Raw genomic sequence first — 17,444 nt, forward strand, 5'->3', positions numbered from 1 at the left:
GAAGAACAATATTTTCAAAATGTCTAGTGATTTTGAGTGCTTCCGTTTTTTGGAAGGTCAAGCTTAAGACACCTTGAAAGGGACCTGATTTTTAGAGGGCATGTGCTCAGCACTTCCTGAAAATCAGGGCCTTTTTAAAGTGCCAGCACCCAAAAATGAAAGTATTCAAAATTATCTAGTCACTTTTGAAAATTTTGGCTGATCTTGTTGCCCTACAATGTTATTTTAAAAGGTTCCATAAAGTTTCCTTAATTCACACACTGTTGTTATTCAGGCGAAGTTTCGACTGCAGGACCAAGTCAAATATGTTGACAGCAGTGGCATTAACAGCCCCCGCCCCCCCAAAACTAGAGATGGAATGTGGAGGCCATGTTAGATTTATGTAAGGATATATTTGAAGCCAAATTAGGACTGGGGTGGGGGTAGTTTTAGATTTCATGATGCTGAAATGTTATGAACTGTTCTTGTGACATTTCAGCCCACAACTGAGGAAGTCTTGTGACAGCAAGGTTTTCTTAGAAGATTTCCAACACTGTGTGCCACATTTCCATGACAGCTCATGAGAATTCAGTGTTGTTTAATCCAAACCTAAACTTGTGCACTGATTTGTTTTAACTCCAAACTGTAACAGAAACCTAGTTTACATCTAAACGTTGCCTGCTCTACTCATCTCTAGTTTCTGATGAGTCTGCTCCTGTGAAATTTTGGCCACATCTGAACTGAAACTGAACAAGAAGCTCCTTTAGGATTTTGATCCAGTCCATGGTTTGGGGATTCAGATTTGTTGCCACTTCTGTCCTGCTCCTGAAGTGAAATTCAAAGGAGTCCAGATGCAAGTTTCTGGTTCAAGGTGAATAATAGTTTCTGTATGAGGCCTGTAAATTGCACAATTTTAAAATTAGATTACAGTACTTATGCAGACTTTGAGAGAGCCCTCAACCCATATATTGTTGTTCAACTTGCTACTTAGTGTTTGCTTTAACACTAAGTCTACACTAATTCTGATTAATAAACATACTCTACTGCACATGCATTCTGATTTGAGTGTAAGAAAATGCTAACCCAACAGTGGTGCTGTTTCAGATTTCAATGGGGGGTTGGGAGGGGAGCACTTTCAGAAGGGGCCATGTAGACTCTGGATGCTCTTCAATTTTTGAAGGATAAAATGTAAAAATTAGTCTATTTCAGGGGCATTTTTTGTGATTATTTTGTATATTTTAATAACAATTCATATGGGTTTACTACAACAAAATTGCCAAACAGGCAACTGTTGATGGAGGAACATGCTTGGTTATTCAGGGAAACCTGTATCAACTTAATTTCCATTTAGAAAAAATATTTAAAATTCTAGTTCTGTACTTCTGCAACCTTTCTGATGAAAATTGACCAAGGTACAGAACACTCCCATCCTGCATAGTTACCTGATTTGGTCATCCTCACAATTATAGTTTATATATGCCAATCCCTCATGACCATGCTGAGAAGGGAACTGATTCAAGGAAGCACCTAAGAATATGCTTGACTTTACACATGTGCTTGGGTCCTGTTGAATTGACTGGGGTTTGAGCATGTGCCTAAGCACCCTTCCTAAATAGGGATGGAGAGCATCCACAATTGGAAGAGGGACAAAGCAGAGGTCAGTGACTTTTCCTCTGCTCCCCAGTGCTTAAGAAGGAGGGGGATGCTCCACAACCAAAATTTTAAATGACATTCACCTGCACAAATACTGTCTCTGCTTTTGTTTTGTTTTTTTTTAAACAGGTCAGGGGAAAATTTAGGACTGCTGTTTGTGAATGGCAGCAGAGTGGGAAAAGAAAGTCTGGGTGTCAAGATGCCTCTAAGCTATCTGCCTTTTGCTGTGAAGTTAAGGAGAATGATAATCAAGGATATAAAACAAAGACTAGTTTTCCCAGAAGGACTTGACTCTGATGTACTAAATAGCAAGAAGCTCTTTTTTCACCAGCCAGTTTGTTTAGTCAAGACAGGCAGGTAAAGGGAGAACAATAAGTTGACAGAGTGCATCGTCGTCTGTTTGGAAGTGATGTCCATGGTTGATGATAGCAATGTGATGGCCAAAACTAATTAGGAATCAAAAAACAAATTCTCTCTATACACTCCACAGCCTGGGGGGCACCGTCCCTGTGCACACATAGCACCATCCTTGTGCACACACATTTGTACGCATGTGTGGGTGCATACACACATCCCAGGGCACCTCCCTCTGCCTTACACACTCCTAAGAGGCCCCATTGCTCTCTACATTTCCATCGACCTCCTCCCCTGGGCCTCCATCCATCTGCGCATCCCCCCTGAGTTTGTTGGGCTCAGGCAGCAGCTGCCACACAGCAGGCTTCAGTGCAGCCAACGAACGCGTGCTACAGTTCAGCGCTTGTGCATTAATGTGACAAGCCCGGGAGGCAGATTATGAGGTAGGGTCCCATTCCCCCACACACTGTGAGGTGCTCAGCTTCACTTGGTATGAGGGACTTCTCTCAGGCTCCTCCTGCACTGCTGTCCCACCTGGAATGAAGCGGGGGAGAGGGGAGGGAAGAACTCCCCACCACAACCCTATCTAAGTAGTTCCTCTGTAACCTAGGTGCCTTGTAGTTATTTCCTTCCCCTCCCCCCACTTTTCTATTTTTTCTTTTAAATTAACAAAGCCCTCAGCTATCATTAGGGAATTACTCTTTAGGACTGGGCAAGTATACCCTATCCCAGAGTAAAGAAATCATTAATAAAAAACAGTAAAAAGAAGCAGTTATATTACAAAATAAATCTACCAGGCTTACAAAGAAAACAAATTTGAAAGAGCCACCTGCTGTGGAGATGAGGCAGTAATCTCAACAGCAGGAAATAGAAGTGGGAGAGGAGAAAAATACAAAAGCATAGACATTAAAAAAGTAATTAAAACACTTATCTCCATCAACATACATAACAAACAAAAAAAATCAGGCACCTAAAAACATACTCTATTGAACTGCACAACAGGAAGTAGCAAAGCTGCCACCATAAAAAAGCCTTCTCCAGGAGAAAAGAGAAAGATCCTTTAAAAATATAAGCCTCAAAAGTATTTACTAATGTGCTAATCACTAATGGCCTGACCTTGAGAGATGTGGAGCACCTGCAGAGCACCCACAACTTTATTGGGAATTGCATCTCTTAGGATTAAGCCTTTAAAAATATACAGTGAGTAACTCTTTAGATACCAATGACTTTCTGTTTAATATTATTCCGGTGGTTGTGTTAGAATGAATTTTAATAGAGCATTAATATAATAAGTAGTGTTCTACAGTTGGAGTAAGCAGTAGCATAATGTTGCATTTTAGAACAGTTCAAACCTAACTCATTGTTTAACATTGATGGATTAACAGCAAAATTATCAGTACTTAATCCTGTTCATCATAAACTGATGTAAACAAATACGTTGAGCATGTAAAACTGAATACAGATATGTCTAGGGAAAACTAAGTTTTGGACAGTTATGAAAAGCTACTGTTTTAATATTATCTTTTAAGGTAGTACTTTAATGTACTTAAAACTTGTAATACAGTTTGCACGGCGACATAGAATAAAACATATTTTTGTGCCTAGATTTTTGATCTCCTTTCCCCCTGATCAGAACCCAGACATGTTGAAGAGGAATAGAGCATTCAAAAATAATAAAGGATACTTATAGGAACACAATTTTAAATATATGTATCTGTCATGCATCTTTGCTGTTTGGTGATCATACAGTATCGGTGTCTGTTAATTTCCTGGCAAACTGAGAACTTTATCAAGCAGAGGTAGGGTGACCAGACCGCAAGTGTGAAAAATCGGGACGGGGGGTGGGGAGTAATAGGAGCCTATATTAAAAAAAAGCCCCAAATATCAGGACTGTCCATATAAAATTGGGACATCTGGTCATCCTAAGCAGAGGTGTATATCTGAAATATTTGATATAGAAGTATGAGAGATCAATGAGAGAGCTGAGTGCATAAAAAGAGTGGAAACATAGGTGTCTTCGGTTAATTCAAAAAGGCTCTTTGCAGCAGAAAAAATAGGTATATGGATGCTTCCTATGGGAGGTATGTCATTTATTCATCTAGCCTAATAAATCATTTTAAGAAGGGAAGAACAGTGATAGTGAGGATGGAATCTTTGGAGATTTAACTGCTAAAATCAAAGATTTCTCTACTGACTATATACAAGCTTCAATTTTTCAGAGGTTTATAATGTGGCCAAATCTGGGTTGATTTTCCTGACACAAAGGCCGCACTCTGCCAGATTTCAAGTCTTGCTCCAGGGAATGAGGTGCTAGCACATTTCAACAAAAAGGTGGTCAGAATTTTTTAACATGGGCAAAACAATGTGTTTTTTCCTAGCCTCATTCTCAGAAATGGCTAAATTTTGACTGACATTTTCCAAAAGTAATTCATTCTGAGGCAAACACCCACCATGGAAAATTTTAGCCCAAAAGGTCAATGTTTGACAGAGTTATAAGCAACGGAAAACGGACTTATAATAGAAGGTATTGGGCAACCTCACTAATAGCAGTATTACCAACCCTGTCTATAATTATGGCGGTGCTGGTCCATAGCTGAGTTCCATTTTGTTCTTAAATAATTGATTCAACTTTTTAATAAAAAAAAGTAGCCTTTAGTTTGAGGCTTCTATGTGATAATAGCTCTGTATCCCTACCTTTTGACAGCAACAACTCCATCTGAAGTGAGGAAGCAGAAATGCAAGGGCATAGTTCAGCTTGTCTGAGGCTTTTTAACTCTACATTTACTTACTTACCAGTGTTTAAAATGTTTTAAAATATAACCTTAACTCTGAATTTTCTGACTTTTCCATGTTTGGATTTTAAAAAAAAACCCTCACCTTAGGCTACTGATATATATTTAAAACTTTAACTCCAGTTTTTGTTTATATTTGACCCTTACCATGAGATAACGCTTATTTTGTGTGTCAGTTATTAGAACTGGTTGAGAAGTTCATTCACACATCTAAATCTGGCCAAACAGACCAGATTTAAGTAACCCAAACAATGAATGCAGGCTTAGAAGGGGAGAGGGAATTTAATCTGAGTGGGAGAGAGATGTATGCTGTACCTCTTCGCCCCAGCCTCCTCTCCCTTTTAGTTTTCCTCACAGGCCTGAGCAGTAATTGCAGCAGTAACAGCAGCATTTTCTTTTTTGAAAGACCTGGCTGAGGGTGTGTCTATACTTGTGAGTGTACAAGATTACATGTGCGTTGTTGTGCCATAATCCCCCTATTTTCCGCATCTAAATTCCTAGAACAAGTTCCAGAAGGACAGCCTAGTGTGTGAAAGCTAGCATGCATGAGGGGTATGGGTACGTACATGCCTCTGCCCTGAACCCAGTGCAGTGTGGATGGCAGCAAGTAGCATGTACCAGGTCACATGTATCAATAGTCTTCCGGCATCAGTTCCACAATGCATTGATCCCTTTGTTGCCTGTCCTTTACCCAAAGATCTGTGATCCTCCATTCCCAGCAGTACTGGCAACAAGTGCTGAGCACTTTCAGTTCTCCTTTGAACTGTATTGATCAGCCCCAGCAATCATGGATTATGCTTAAAGAACTGCTGCCTGATCTCCGGAGCACATCTGGGTGCTAATCAGTGCATGGTCAGAATACGCTGTTCTTCCGACTTTGTCCGTACCAGCAGAAACCGTCTCCTGTACCCGGAGATTTCACAGAGGGCTGTAGGAGACAGACATTCACCAGACTCCATCCTAGTGCTGGGACCACATGGAGCACCTCAGGCACCTGTACCAGAGAGTGAAGGACTCAGTCGCTCCCGGTGGGGATCTAGCATATGCCCTTACTCCAATGACCTGGATTGGGTGCTCTCGATGGCCACGAGTACTGAACCTGAATTCAGACACAACCCCCTCCTCCACCCCACCAGCCTCATCATATGACAGGACACAGCTGAGGGGCAGGGAGGCAACAGGAACTTTAGAGGAAGCCGGGGAGACCTGGAGGAAGAGGAGCATGTTACTCAATAGCTCTACCTGGCAGACCCGGTTCAGGAATCCCCCCCCCCCCCCCCCCCGAGGAGTCATTTTAGAAGGACCCTAAGCCGTGGCAGGAACCGGAATCCAAGGTTGGTAAGTTACAGTGCACCCCCACACTCCCGTCTGGCTCTAGTAATACATGCCTGAAGCCGGCCCCCTCACCACATCCACCCACACTCCACCTCAACTTGGTCCCTGAGCAAGATACGGCTGCAAATCAATGATTTTATTGAAATCCCATGAACCATTATAAAACATTTAGTGGAAGCTATAACAGAGTAATAACGAGTAGTCACTGTGCCCCTGTATCTGGGCTTTTCTCAGCCCATTCTGACAGTGGCAGTCCCTGGGCCACACAAAATGGGCGAGAGAGAGGAAGAGAGTGGAGGGTAGGCTTTTAAAGGGCTCAGGTAGAGGAAAAACAGTTTAATGACATTTATGGTTGTGCAAAGCCCCAACCCCAATCTTTTCCTTCCCCTTATGAATGGGAGCTACATGGAAAGGCAGTGGGTGTGGTTGGTGTGCAGGCTCACCTACTTCTAGTAAGGGAAAGGGAACCGTTTGTCTATGAAAAGTCAGAGTAGTCCATTCACCCTGTGACCATTTCAAATGTTTCGTATCATTTCCAGTCCTTGGTGGCTGTCCTCTTCCCTGTGCTGAGCCACTCTGCAGAATCCAGGAGAAGTGGGGGTGGGTGAAGCATCCACTCCGCCAGTTCTGCAAACACAATGCCTTGTCCCTTAGCCATGGAGAGGCAACTGGTTTGCAGCGTTAATCCAAAATGCAAACCATTTCATTCCTCCCAAAAGCCTCCCCTCCATAATTTTTAATTTAAAAAAGGGTTCTTGACAATTAAGTAAACTGTTGCTGTCCAAAGCTCCACAATGAAAAACAGAGGAGAATTTAACTAAAATGTCTTTAACAATTTATGTGATGATTCAAAGGAAATAAAAGTAAAATAATATTCAAGATATCTGACATTGAACAGTGCTTTTGTGCCCCCTAATCTTCCATCTCCACCCAACTTTACCACTGGCAACCATGAGAGTACACAGCAGTTCCCTCCCGAAACTCCCCTCGAAGGAGTGTTCCTTAATGCAGCAATGGGAAATGGCTAAGTTATTGTTAGGCTTTGGTATATGTTACAGGCAGGAGATTTGGAGATGAATGATTGTTTATGATCAGGGAATACCAAGTACTGAACAAAAGGGTCTCTTTGATGGCTTACTTGGTGGATTTTGAGAGGCGAGAATATACTCACTAGAGCCTCTATTGTTTATGTAGTTCTGTAGTGTATACTTCTTGGGTGGCTGCTGGCTATTGTGCATCAGTATCAGTAAAATATGAGTGATAGTCAGACTGAGGCTTGGGAGCCACAAGTGTCTCTTTAATGTGTCTCCTGCAGCACATGATATTAAAGCACTGTGTGATTTAAGTATGTCAGTCTAAGTTATTAACCAATCAGGATGATTTTACTATGTTATTAACCAATTGTAGTTGATAAAATAATACTTCATCAGTCATTTTGCTGTGAGAATAATATATAGCCAATGAATTCACACTACTCTAGCTCTTTTGGTTAATGTTGATTGTTAATTTGGCTTCTGAACCATTAAGGTCTGAGTATCATTGCTCTAAAGCAGTGGTTCTCAAAGCTGATCTGCAGCTTGTTCAGGGAAAGCCCCAGGCAGTCCAGGCCGGTTTGTTTATCTGCCGCGTCCACAGGTTTGGCCGATTGCGGCTCCCACTGGCCGTGGTTCGCCGCTCCAGGCCAATGGGGGCTGCAGGAAGCGGCGCAGGCCAAGAGAGATGCTGGCCGCCCTTCCCGCAGCCCCCATTGGCCTGGAGCGGTGAACCGTGGCCAGTGGGAGCTGCGATCGGCCAAACCTGCAGACGGGGCAGGTAAACAAACCGGCCCGGACCGCTAGGGGCTTTCCCTGAACAAGTGGTGGACCGGCTTTGAGAAGCACTGCTCTAAAGGATCTCTTTAATGCATCTTCAAAGGGTATTTCTCTTGGGTGGATAGTGTCTCCAAATCCTCTCTCTCCTGGATAGTTCTTTACCCTGAATTGTATCTGTTATTGGTGACTGTTTTTTTCCCAAATTGTATCTTTTCTATGTGACTCTTTTGCTCTAAACTATATTTCTTCCATGTAACTGTGTTTCTCCAAATTGTCTCTCCTGAGTGGCTACTGGCTATTTATCAATATTTGATCTCTCTCTAAAGTGTATTTCTGTTAGGTGGCAGTTTATTACTGAAGGGTATCTCTGCAGGGTGGGTATTGGTTCTTGTATTTCTCTCTCTGGGTATGTCTACACTACGAAATTAGTTCGAATTTATAGAAGCCGGTTTTATTGAAATCGGTTGTATACAGCCGATTGTGTGTGTCCACACAATAAAATGCTCTAGGTGCTCTAGTCGGCAGACCGCGTCCACAGTACGAGGCTAGCGTCGACTTCCGGAGCATTGCACTATGGGTAGCTATCCCACAGCTATCCCACAGTTCCCGCAGTCTCTGCCGCCCCTTGGAATTCTGGGTTGAGATCCCAATGCCCGGATGATGCAAAACAGTGTCGCGGGCGGTTCTGGGTACATGTCGTCAGGCCCCTCCCCCCTCGTCACAGCAACGGCAGACAATAGATTCGCGCCTTTTTACCTGGGTTACCTGTGCAGACAACATACCACGGCAAGCATGGAGCCCGCTCAGCTCAGCTGAGCTCACCGTCACCATATGTCCTCTGGGTGCTGGCAGACGTGGGACTGCATTGCTACACAGCAGCAGCTGCTAACTGCCTTTTGGCGGTAGACGGTGTAGCATGAGTGATAGCCGTGGGGCTGGCAGCCATAGGGCTGCATTGCACCAGCCCCTTGCAGGCGATGGTATATTATGACTGGTACCCGTCGTCGTCATACTGGTATGGCTGTCAATCATGGCCACCTGGGCAGACGTGCTACTGTTTTGATGATGACGGTTACCAGTCGTAATATACTATTTTCTGCCAATTGCCCAATATTGTCTGCTAAGCGCCCAGAAGAGGCCGAGGGCGATGCTGGGTGCTGGCGGACGTGGGGCTGGCAGACGTGGGGCTGCATTGCTACACAGCAGCAGCCCCTTGCCTTTTGGCAGATGATGGTATATTATGATTGGTACCCATCGTCATCGTACTGGTATGGCTGTCACTCATGCTGCAGCGTCGGCTGCCACCTTAAGATGTAAAAAATAGATTTGTTCTGTGTTCATTTGCTTCCCCTTCCTCCGTGAAATCAACGGCCTGCTAAGCCCAGGGTTTCCAGTTTAATCTTTGGGGGGACCATTCTGTGTGACAGTTGTTTGTGTTTCTCCCTGTTCCTGTACCTGTACGCCATGTCGTCACTCGGCCCTCCCTCCCTCCCGCCCTCCTTCTCCTGGTCCATCAGATACTACTTTCGCGCCTTTTTTCTGACCAGGCGCCATAGCTAGCACTGGGATCATGGAGCCCGCTCAGATCACCGCGGCAATTATGAGCACTATGAACACCACGCGCATTGTCCTGGAGTATATGCAGAGCCAGAACATGCCAAGGCGAAACCCGGACCAGGCGAGGAGGCGATTGCAGCGTGGCGACGAGAGTGATGAGGAAATTGACATGGACATAGACCTCTCACAAGGCACAGGCCCCAGCAATGTGGAAATCATGGTGTCACTGGGGCAGGTTGATACCGTGGAACGCCGATTCTGGGCCCGGGAAACAAGCACAGACTGGTGGGATCGCATCGTGCTGCAGGTATGGGACGATTCCCAGTGACTGCGAAACTTTCGCATGCGTAAGGCCACTTTCATGGAACTTTGTGACTTGCTTTCCCCTGCCCTGAAATGCCAGGATACCAAGATGAGAGCAGCCCTCACAGTTGAGAAGCGAGTGGCGATAGCCCTGTGGAAGCTTGCAACGCCAGACAGCTACCGGTCAGTCGGGAATCAATTTGGAGTGGGCAAATCTACGGTGGGGGCTGCTGTGATCCAATTTGCCAGGGCAATGAAAGACCTGGTGATAGCAAGGGTAGTGACTCTGGGCAACGTGCAGTCAATAGTGGATGGTTTTGCTGAAATGGGATTCCCAAACTGTGGCGGGGCCATAGACGGAACCCATATCCCTATCTTGTCACCGGAGCACCAAGCCACCGACTACGTAAACCGCAAGGGGTACTTTTCAATGCTGCTGCAAGCCCTGGTGGATCACAAGGGACGTTTCACCAACATCAACGTGGGATGGCCGGGAAAGGTACATGATGCTCGCGTCTTCAGGAACTCTGCTCTGTTTCGAAAGCTGGAGGAAGGGACTTTCTTCCCGGACCAGAAAGTGACCATTGGGGATGTTGAAATGCCTATCGTGATCCTTGGGGACCCAGCCTACCCCTTAATGCCATGGCTCATGAAGCCGTACACAGGCAGCCTGGACAGGAGTCAGGACCTGTTCAACTACAGGCTGAGCAAGTGCCGAATGGTGGTGGAATGTGCATTTGGACGTTTAAAAGCGCGCTGGCGCAGCTTACTGACTCGCTCAGACCTCAGCGAAAAGAATATCCCCATTGTTATTGCTGCTTGCTGTGCGCTCCACAATATCTGTGAGAGTAAGGGGGAGACCTTTATGGCGTGGTGGGAGGTTGAGGCAACTGGCCTGGCCGCTGATTACGCGCAGCCAGACACCAGGGCGGTTAGAGGAGCACAGCAGGGCGCGGTGCGCATCAGAGAAGCTTTGAAAACGAGTTTTGTGACTGGCCAGGCTACTGTGTGAAACTTCTGTTTGTTTCTCCTTGATGAACCCTCCAACCCCCCCCCCCCCCCGACCCGGTTCACTCTACTTCCCTGTAAACCAACCACCCCACCCCACCCTCCCCTCCCCTCCCGCTTGTAGAGGCAATAAAGTCATTGTTTTTTCACATTCATGCATTCTTTATTAGTTCCTTACAGAGGTAGGGGGATAATTGCCAAGGTAGCCTGGGATGGGTGGGGGAGGAGGGATGGAAAAGGACACACTGCATTTTAAAACTTTAACTCTTATTGAAGGCCAGCCTTCTGATGCTTGGGCGATCATCTGGGGTGGAGTGACTGGGTGGACGGAGGCCCCCCCACCGTGTTCTTGGGCGTCTTGGTGAGGAGGCTATGGAACTTGGGGAGGAGGGCTGTTGGTTACACAGGGGCTGTAGCGGCGGTCTCTGCTCCTGCTGCCTTTCCTGCAACTCAACCATACGCTCGAGCATATCACTTTGATGCTCCAGCAGACGGAGCATTGCCTCTTGCCGTCTGTCTGCAAGCTGACGCCACCTATCGTCTTCAGCCCGCCACTTGCTCTGTTCTTCCCGCAATTCAGCCCGCCACCTCTCCTCTTGTTCATATTGGGCTTTTCTCATCTCCGACATTGACTGCCTCCACGCATTCTGCTGTGCTCTATCAGCCTGGGCGGACATCTGCAGCTCCGTGAACATCTCGTCCCTCGTCTTACGTTTTCTCTTTCTAATGTTCACGAGCCTCTGTGAAGGAGAAACATTTGCAGCTGGTGGAGGAGAAGGGAGAGGTGGTTAAAAAAGACACATTTTAGGGAACAATGGGTACACTCTTTCATTACAAGGTCGCATATTTCGGCTTGCAGGCAGCCATCGTAGGCCACAGTGTTTTGGCTTTTTTAACCTTCTTAACATGCGGGAAAGGTTGCAAACAGCAGCGTATTTCCCATATCAAGGATGAATTGGGTTGTCCATTTAAAATGGGGTTTCAATGTAAAAGGAGGGGGCTGCGGTTTCCCGGTTAACATGCGGCACAAACACAAGTAAACCACCCCCCCCACACACACACACACGATTCTCTGGGATGATCACTTCACCCCTCCCCCCACCGCGTGGTTAACAGCGGGGAACATTTCTGGTCAGAAGAGCAGGAACGGGCGCCTCTGAATGTCCCCCTTAATAAAATCACCCCATTTCAACCAGGAGAGCTTTCTGGAGATGTCCCTGGAGGATTTCCGCTCCATCCCTATACACGTTAACAGACTTGCTTGCTTTTTTTTTTGTAATGTTTACAAATATTTACAAAGTTACACTCACCAGAGGTCTCCTGTGTGCCCTGAGGGTCTTGGGTGAGTTCGGGGGTTACTGGTTCCAGGTCCAGGGTCACAAACATATCCTGGCTGTTGGGGAAACCGGTTTCTCCACTTCCTTGCTGCTGTGAGCTACCTACAGTACCTCCATCGTCATCTTCCTCGTTCCCCGAACCGTCTTCCCTGTGTGTTTCTCCAGTGAGAGAGTCATAGCACACGGTTGGGGTAGTGGTGGCTGCACCGCCTAGGATCGCATGCAGCTCCGCGTAGTAGCGGCAAGTTTGCGGCTCTGCCCCGGACCTTCCGTTTGCTTCTCTGGCTTTGTGGTAGGCTTGCCGTAGCTCCTTAATTTTCACGCGGCACTGCTGTGTGTCCCTGTTATGGCCTCGGTCCTTCATGGCCTTGGAGATCTTTCCTAATACTTTTCCATTTCTTTTACTGCTACGGAGTTCAGATATCACTGCTTCATCTCCCCATATGGCGAGCAGATCTCGTACCTCCCGTTCGGTCCATGCTGGAGCTCTTTTGCGATCCTGGGAGGACTCCATGACGGTTACCTGTGCTGATGAGCTCTGCGTGGTCACCTGTGCTCTCCACGCTGGGCAAACAGGAAATGAAATTCAAACCTTCGCGGGTCTTTTCCTGTCTACCTGGTCAGTGCATCTGAGTTGAGAGCGCTGTCCAGAGCGGTCACAATGAAGCACTGTGGGATAGCTCCCGGAGGCCAATAACATCGAATTCCGTCCACACTACCCCAATTCCAACCCGCAAAGGCCGGTTTTATCGCTAATCCCCTCGTCGGAGGTGGTGTAAAGAAACCGGTTTAAAGGGCCCTTTAAGTCGAAAGAAAGGGCCTTGTTGTGTGGACGTGTCCAGGCTTAATTCGGTTTAACGCTGCTAAAGTCGACCTAAACCCGTAGTGTAGACCAGGCCTCTGTCTCCATATAAAATCTCTCTCATGGGTGGCTACTGGCTGTGTGAAGTACTTGATGGTACTTGATCTTGTTTAATTGAAGTATCTGCAATCGTTACCATGGCAAACACCAATGAGAAAGTTTATATATTAGAATCCAGTACAGCCAGTGTGAAAGCATAGGAAAGGACTTGTAACTGTGACAGACATATATGAGCATGTGAGGGGAAATCCCTTAGCATTTCCTTCAAATGTAAATATTATAAATGTGGTTTTCTTAGATTTTTCTATAAAAAGAAAATGCATCTCATGCAAATAACAATAAAATTAATACTAAGCAGTAGATCCCTAGTATTCTATTTTGTTATCACAGTAGTCAGCATAAAAGATCTTGGACCAAATTCATCCTTGATCCAGTTCCATTGGTTTCAGTGGTATTGGACCAGCAGTGAATTTGGCCCATTAGCATTAGACTCTTGGCCTGATTCTGATCCTCTTAAGATTAGTGGGAGTTATGTCACTGACTTTAATAGGAGTAGAATCAAGTTCAGTTAGTGAAAGAGACTGCACGGGTAAAAAGGGATGAGAGTTCTTTTGGTTTGGGGGGGGTATCGTTTTCATTTTTGAAGGTGCGGGGTCGGGTGGGAGATTAGGGCCACATATTAATTTAATTCACACTGGAACGCATGCTAATGTCAATGAGTTTTGCACACAGATTGAGGATGGAATGTCACCTCTGGTAGTGTAAAACCCAGTAGCAGCGGTGGGTCAACTCTCTCTCTCAACTCTATCCTCAGTCTTTTGGGCAGAAGCTTAAGCACTGAGAGTTAGAGAGAGGAAAGCACAGTGCTGTAAGGCTGCTTATTGTGGTACCCAATTTAGAATGATAAAACATATGAATAGCAGGGGAGAAAGAGCAATCACAATCTGTACAATTTTTGGACCATTTCATATACATATTTTACATACTCTTAATAAATACACACCAATTAACTGGCAGCATCTCCGCCTATCCCTTATTCATTGTTCATTAGCGAATGTTCTTACTTTCAGAGAAAGTATGATGTTCAGGGGTTCTATTCTGCTATACACTGAATTTGCACAAGTATTTCCTTTCCTGATTTTTCTCAACATTTAGCTATAGACATGTAGTATTTCCAGCCACAAGTGTTCAAAAATCATGAATCATGCCAAAAAAGAAATTGAAGAGTAAGTACATTGGAAGCAAGAAGCCTGCCAAACAATCCACCACTGGATGATTGAGGTGCTAAAGGAGCACTGAAGGAAGACAAGGCTGTTGCAGAAAAACTAAATTAATTCTTTGCATCGGTCTTCACTGCAGAGGATGTGAGGGAGGTTTCCACACTTCAGCCATTCTTTTTAGGTGACATCTGATGAACTGTCCCAGATTGAGGTGTGAGTAAAGGAGGTTTTGGAACAAATTGATAAATTAAACAGTAATAAGTCACCAGGACTAAATCTGAAGGAACTCAGATACGAAATTACAGAACTGCAAACTATGGTGTGTTACCTATCACTTAAATCATCCTCTGTACCAGATGACTGGAGGATAGCTATTTTAACACCTATTTTTAAAAAAGGATCCAGAGGTGATCCTGGCAATTACAGGCCATTAAACCGTAACTCCAGTACCAGGCAAATTGGTTGAAACTATAGTTAAGAACAGAATGAATAGAAACACAAATGATCACAATATCTTGGGGGAAGAGTCAACACTGCTTTTGTAAAGGGAAATCATGCCTCACCAATCTGTTAGAGTTCTCTGAGGGTGTCAAGAAACATGTGGACAACGGTGATATAGTGGATATAATGTACTTGTGTGACAGACTGTATCCCTGTGTTGACCACTTTTACAAGACTATGATAAAGTATGTACAAAATATGTCTTGTGAGGTATTGTTTGAAAATTCATAGTTTGCTGATGATTATTGTCCTGGTAAAACATGTGTGGCAACCTTGTTTGTAAAGTTATAAGATTCTATTGTATGATATTATTAAGGCGTATTCCAAATCTGGGGAAGCAGCACAAATCAGTTCCTCAGAGACAAAAAGGCAAACTGATGACTCAGCCAAATGTCAACAAAATCAAATGGACTATCACTTGATTAAGTGGCCATTCTTTGGCAGAAAGAAGGGTGTGAGTGAATAATTTACATCTTGGCAAAGAAACAGACTGGCTGTAACCTGAACCCCAGGTGGAGAGGATCCTCAAAGAGGAGGAAAAGTAATTTAAAAAATGAGGAATCGATGTCTTGGGACCAATCTTATTTAACATTTTTATTATTAACCTTCTCATAAAAAGTGAGCGTGTGCTAATAAAATTTGCGGATGACACAAAGAAGGGAGGTATAACCAATACAGAGGAGGACTGGAATATCATACAAGAAGATCTGAATGACATTGTAAACTGGAGTAATAGAAATGGGATGAAATGTAATAGTGCAAAGTGCAAGGTCATGCATTTTGGGACTAACAACAAGCTATAAGCTGGGGACTTGTCAGTTGGAAGCGATAGAGGAGGAGAAAGACCTGGATGTATTGTCACAGAATGACTATGAGCCATCAATGTGATGTGGCCATGAAAAGGGCTAATGAAGTCCTAGGATGCATCAGACAAGGTATTCCCAGTAGAGACAAGGAAGTGTTAGTACCATTATACAAGGTACTAACAGCTGTTCACTAGTCCAGATTGTACCCTGGGTAATGTTGCAACTTGGACTTTGAGTAAACATTTGACAAGGCCCCTCACCAAAGGCTCTTAAGCAAAGTAAGCAGTCATGAGATAATAAGCAGTCTTGGGAGGTCATCTCATGGATCAGTAACTGGTTAAAAGATAGGAAACAAAGGATACGACTAAATGGTCAGTTTTCTTACTGGAGAGAGGTAAATAGCAGGGTCCTCCTAAAATCTGTACTGGGACCAGTGCTATTCAGCATATTCATAAATGATTTGGAAAAAGGCATGAACAGTAAAGAGGCAACTCCCGTTCCCCCCCCCAGTCCACTCCCGCTCATCCCCCAGTTTTTTTTTTCAAATTGGGAAATTAATCAAAAATCAACTTTTTCCCACTAACGGTTTCCATTTTTATGAGTCAGTACTTTCCAATGAAAAAATGTTTTGTTCAGTTTTTTTATACTATATAATTACTAATTATTTTACAATTACATACCTCAGTTATCTAATGATTTTAAAAGTTAATGTATTAGAGAGTATTTTGTTAACTTGTTTCCTGTTTAGATATAAAAGTCCAGACTTTTGTTGAAAATGTCATGTTATTTCATTCAATTTGGATGAAAAATAACTTCCTAACTCCCATGCCAGCTAATCCATTTCTCTGCTACCCAGCTGCACAGAAATGGAAAGACATCCTTTGCAATGTTTTTGTTTAATTGTGACATCTCTCTACCTTATCGCATACTGTTGCTGTACAACTATGTTATTAATAACCATAAATATATAAAGACAAATAAGAACTTGCAGGTTCCTGAAAATAAATCAAGAACAGCCACTGATGATGATGTACAAATGTGCTCAGGGCAGATATGCAATTCTGGTACTTATGCCCCTTCCTAGTTGATTAAACTGACTGGTTAGCACCGTGATGTTATTTTTGGATGCAAGGTGGTTTGGTAAGGCCCCTGGTTTGGTAAAACTGTTGGTATTTTGGAGGTTTTTAAGACTGTTTGTCCTGCTTACCTCTTGTTTTTTGATCTTTGAAGTTTTCTAAATGATCTGCTTAAAATTATATGTATCAGGTTTACCAGAACCAAACAAAGATGGTATATTCCAAGGACTGAGAATGGACCAAGGTTTCTACACATCTAAAGATTTTCTACCACTGGTAGCAATGGCAAGTAAACCAGGTGTGTGTATATAAAATATATTGTTTAAAACATGTTCAGTAGAGGGTTAGCAATTATATTAGTACTTAGTGGAGTTCCACTACACAGAAACTTGTACAGTGGAACATCCAATAAAGGCGCATGTGTAGATGCAGAAGTATGTATAGTTTAGATTGTTGTGTCACAGCCCTCTTAGGGATGATAAAAGACAATCAGGGAGGCTGCGACACAACGATCTAAAGCATAAGTCATTCTGTGATTTGAAAATTTGGTTACAATTCTACAACAAAGAAAATGAAATAAATTTAGAGAGCAAGAGAGAGAGAGAGATTATAAATTACTATACATAATTATATACTAAATTATAAATATTAACATCAAATTATATTTGGATAAATTACATAGGCTTATCATGATTATCACTGATACATTTTATGCACTTTTCTAGTAAATGTAAGGTGGTCATAAAAACTTTTGAGGTTAAAAAAGGGGTTGCCAGCTTGAAAACTTGAGAAACAGTAGTCTATATAGGTTATGGGTTGTATTATGCCTTTTTAAACATTAAAAATTGTC

The 17,444-nt window shown here is 43.8% G+C and overlaps 1 protein-coding gene across 2 annotated transcripts in view; it reads left to right on the plus strand.

The window, feature by feature from the left end:
- Nucleotides 1-17,444, plus strand: part of DPYD (dihydropyrimidine dehydrogenase) — a 613,360-nt gene that overhangs the window by 300,334 nt on the left and 295,582 nt on the right. For both annotated transcript variants that reach the window (XM_054037742.1, XM_054037743.1), the window contains exon 9: nt 16,785-16,892. In XM_054037742.1, the coding sequence (XP_053893717.1) occupies nt 16,785-16,892 (108 nt within the window). The remainder of the gene's footprint in view (nt 1-16,784; nt 16,893-17,444) is intronic.

Source organism: Malaclemys terrapin, chromosome 8 (assembly GCF_027887155.1).
Source record: "Malaclemys terrapin pileata isolate rMalTer1 chromosome 8, rMalTer1.hap1, whole genome shotgun sequence".
Classification (NCBI taxonomy): domain Eukaryota; kingdom Metazoa; phylum Chordata; order Testudines; family Emydidae; genus Malaclemys; species Malaclemys terrapin.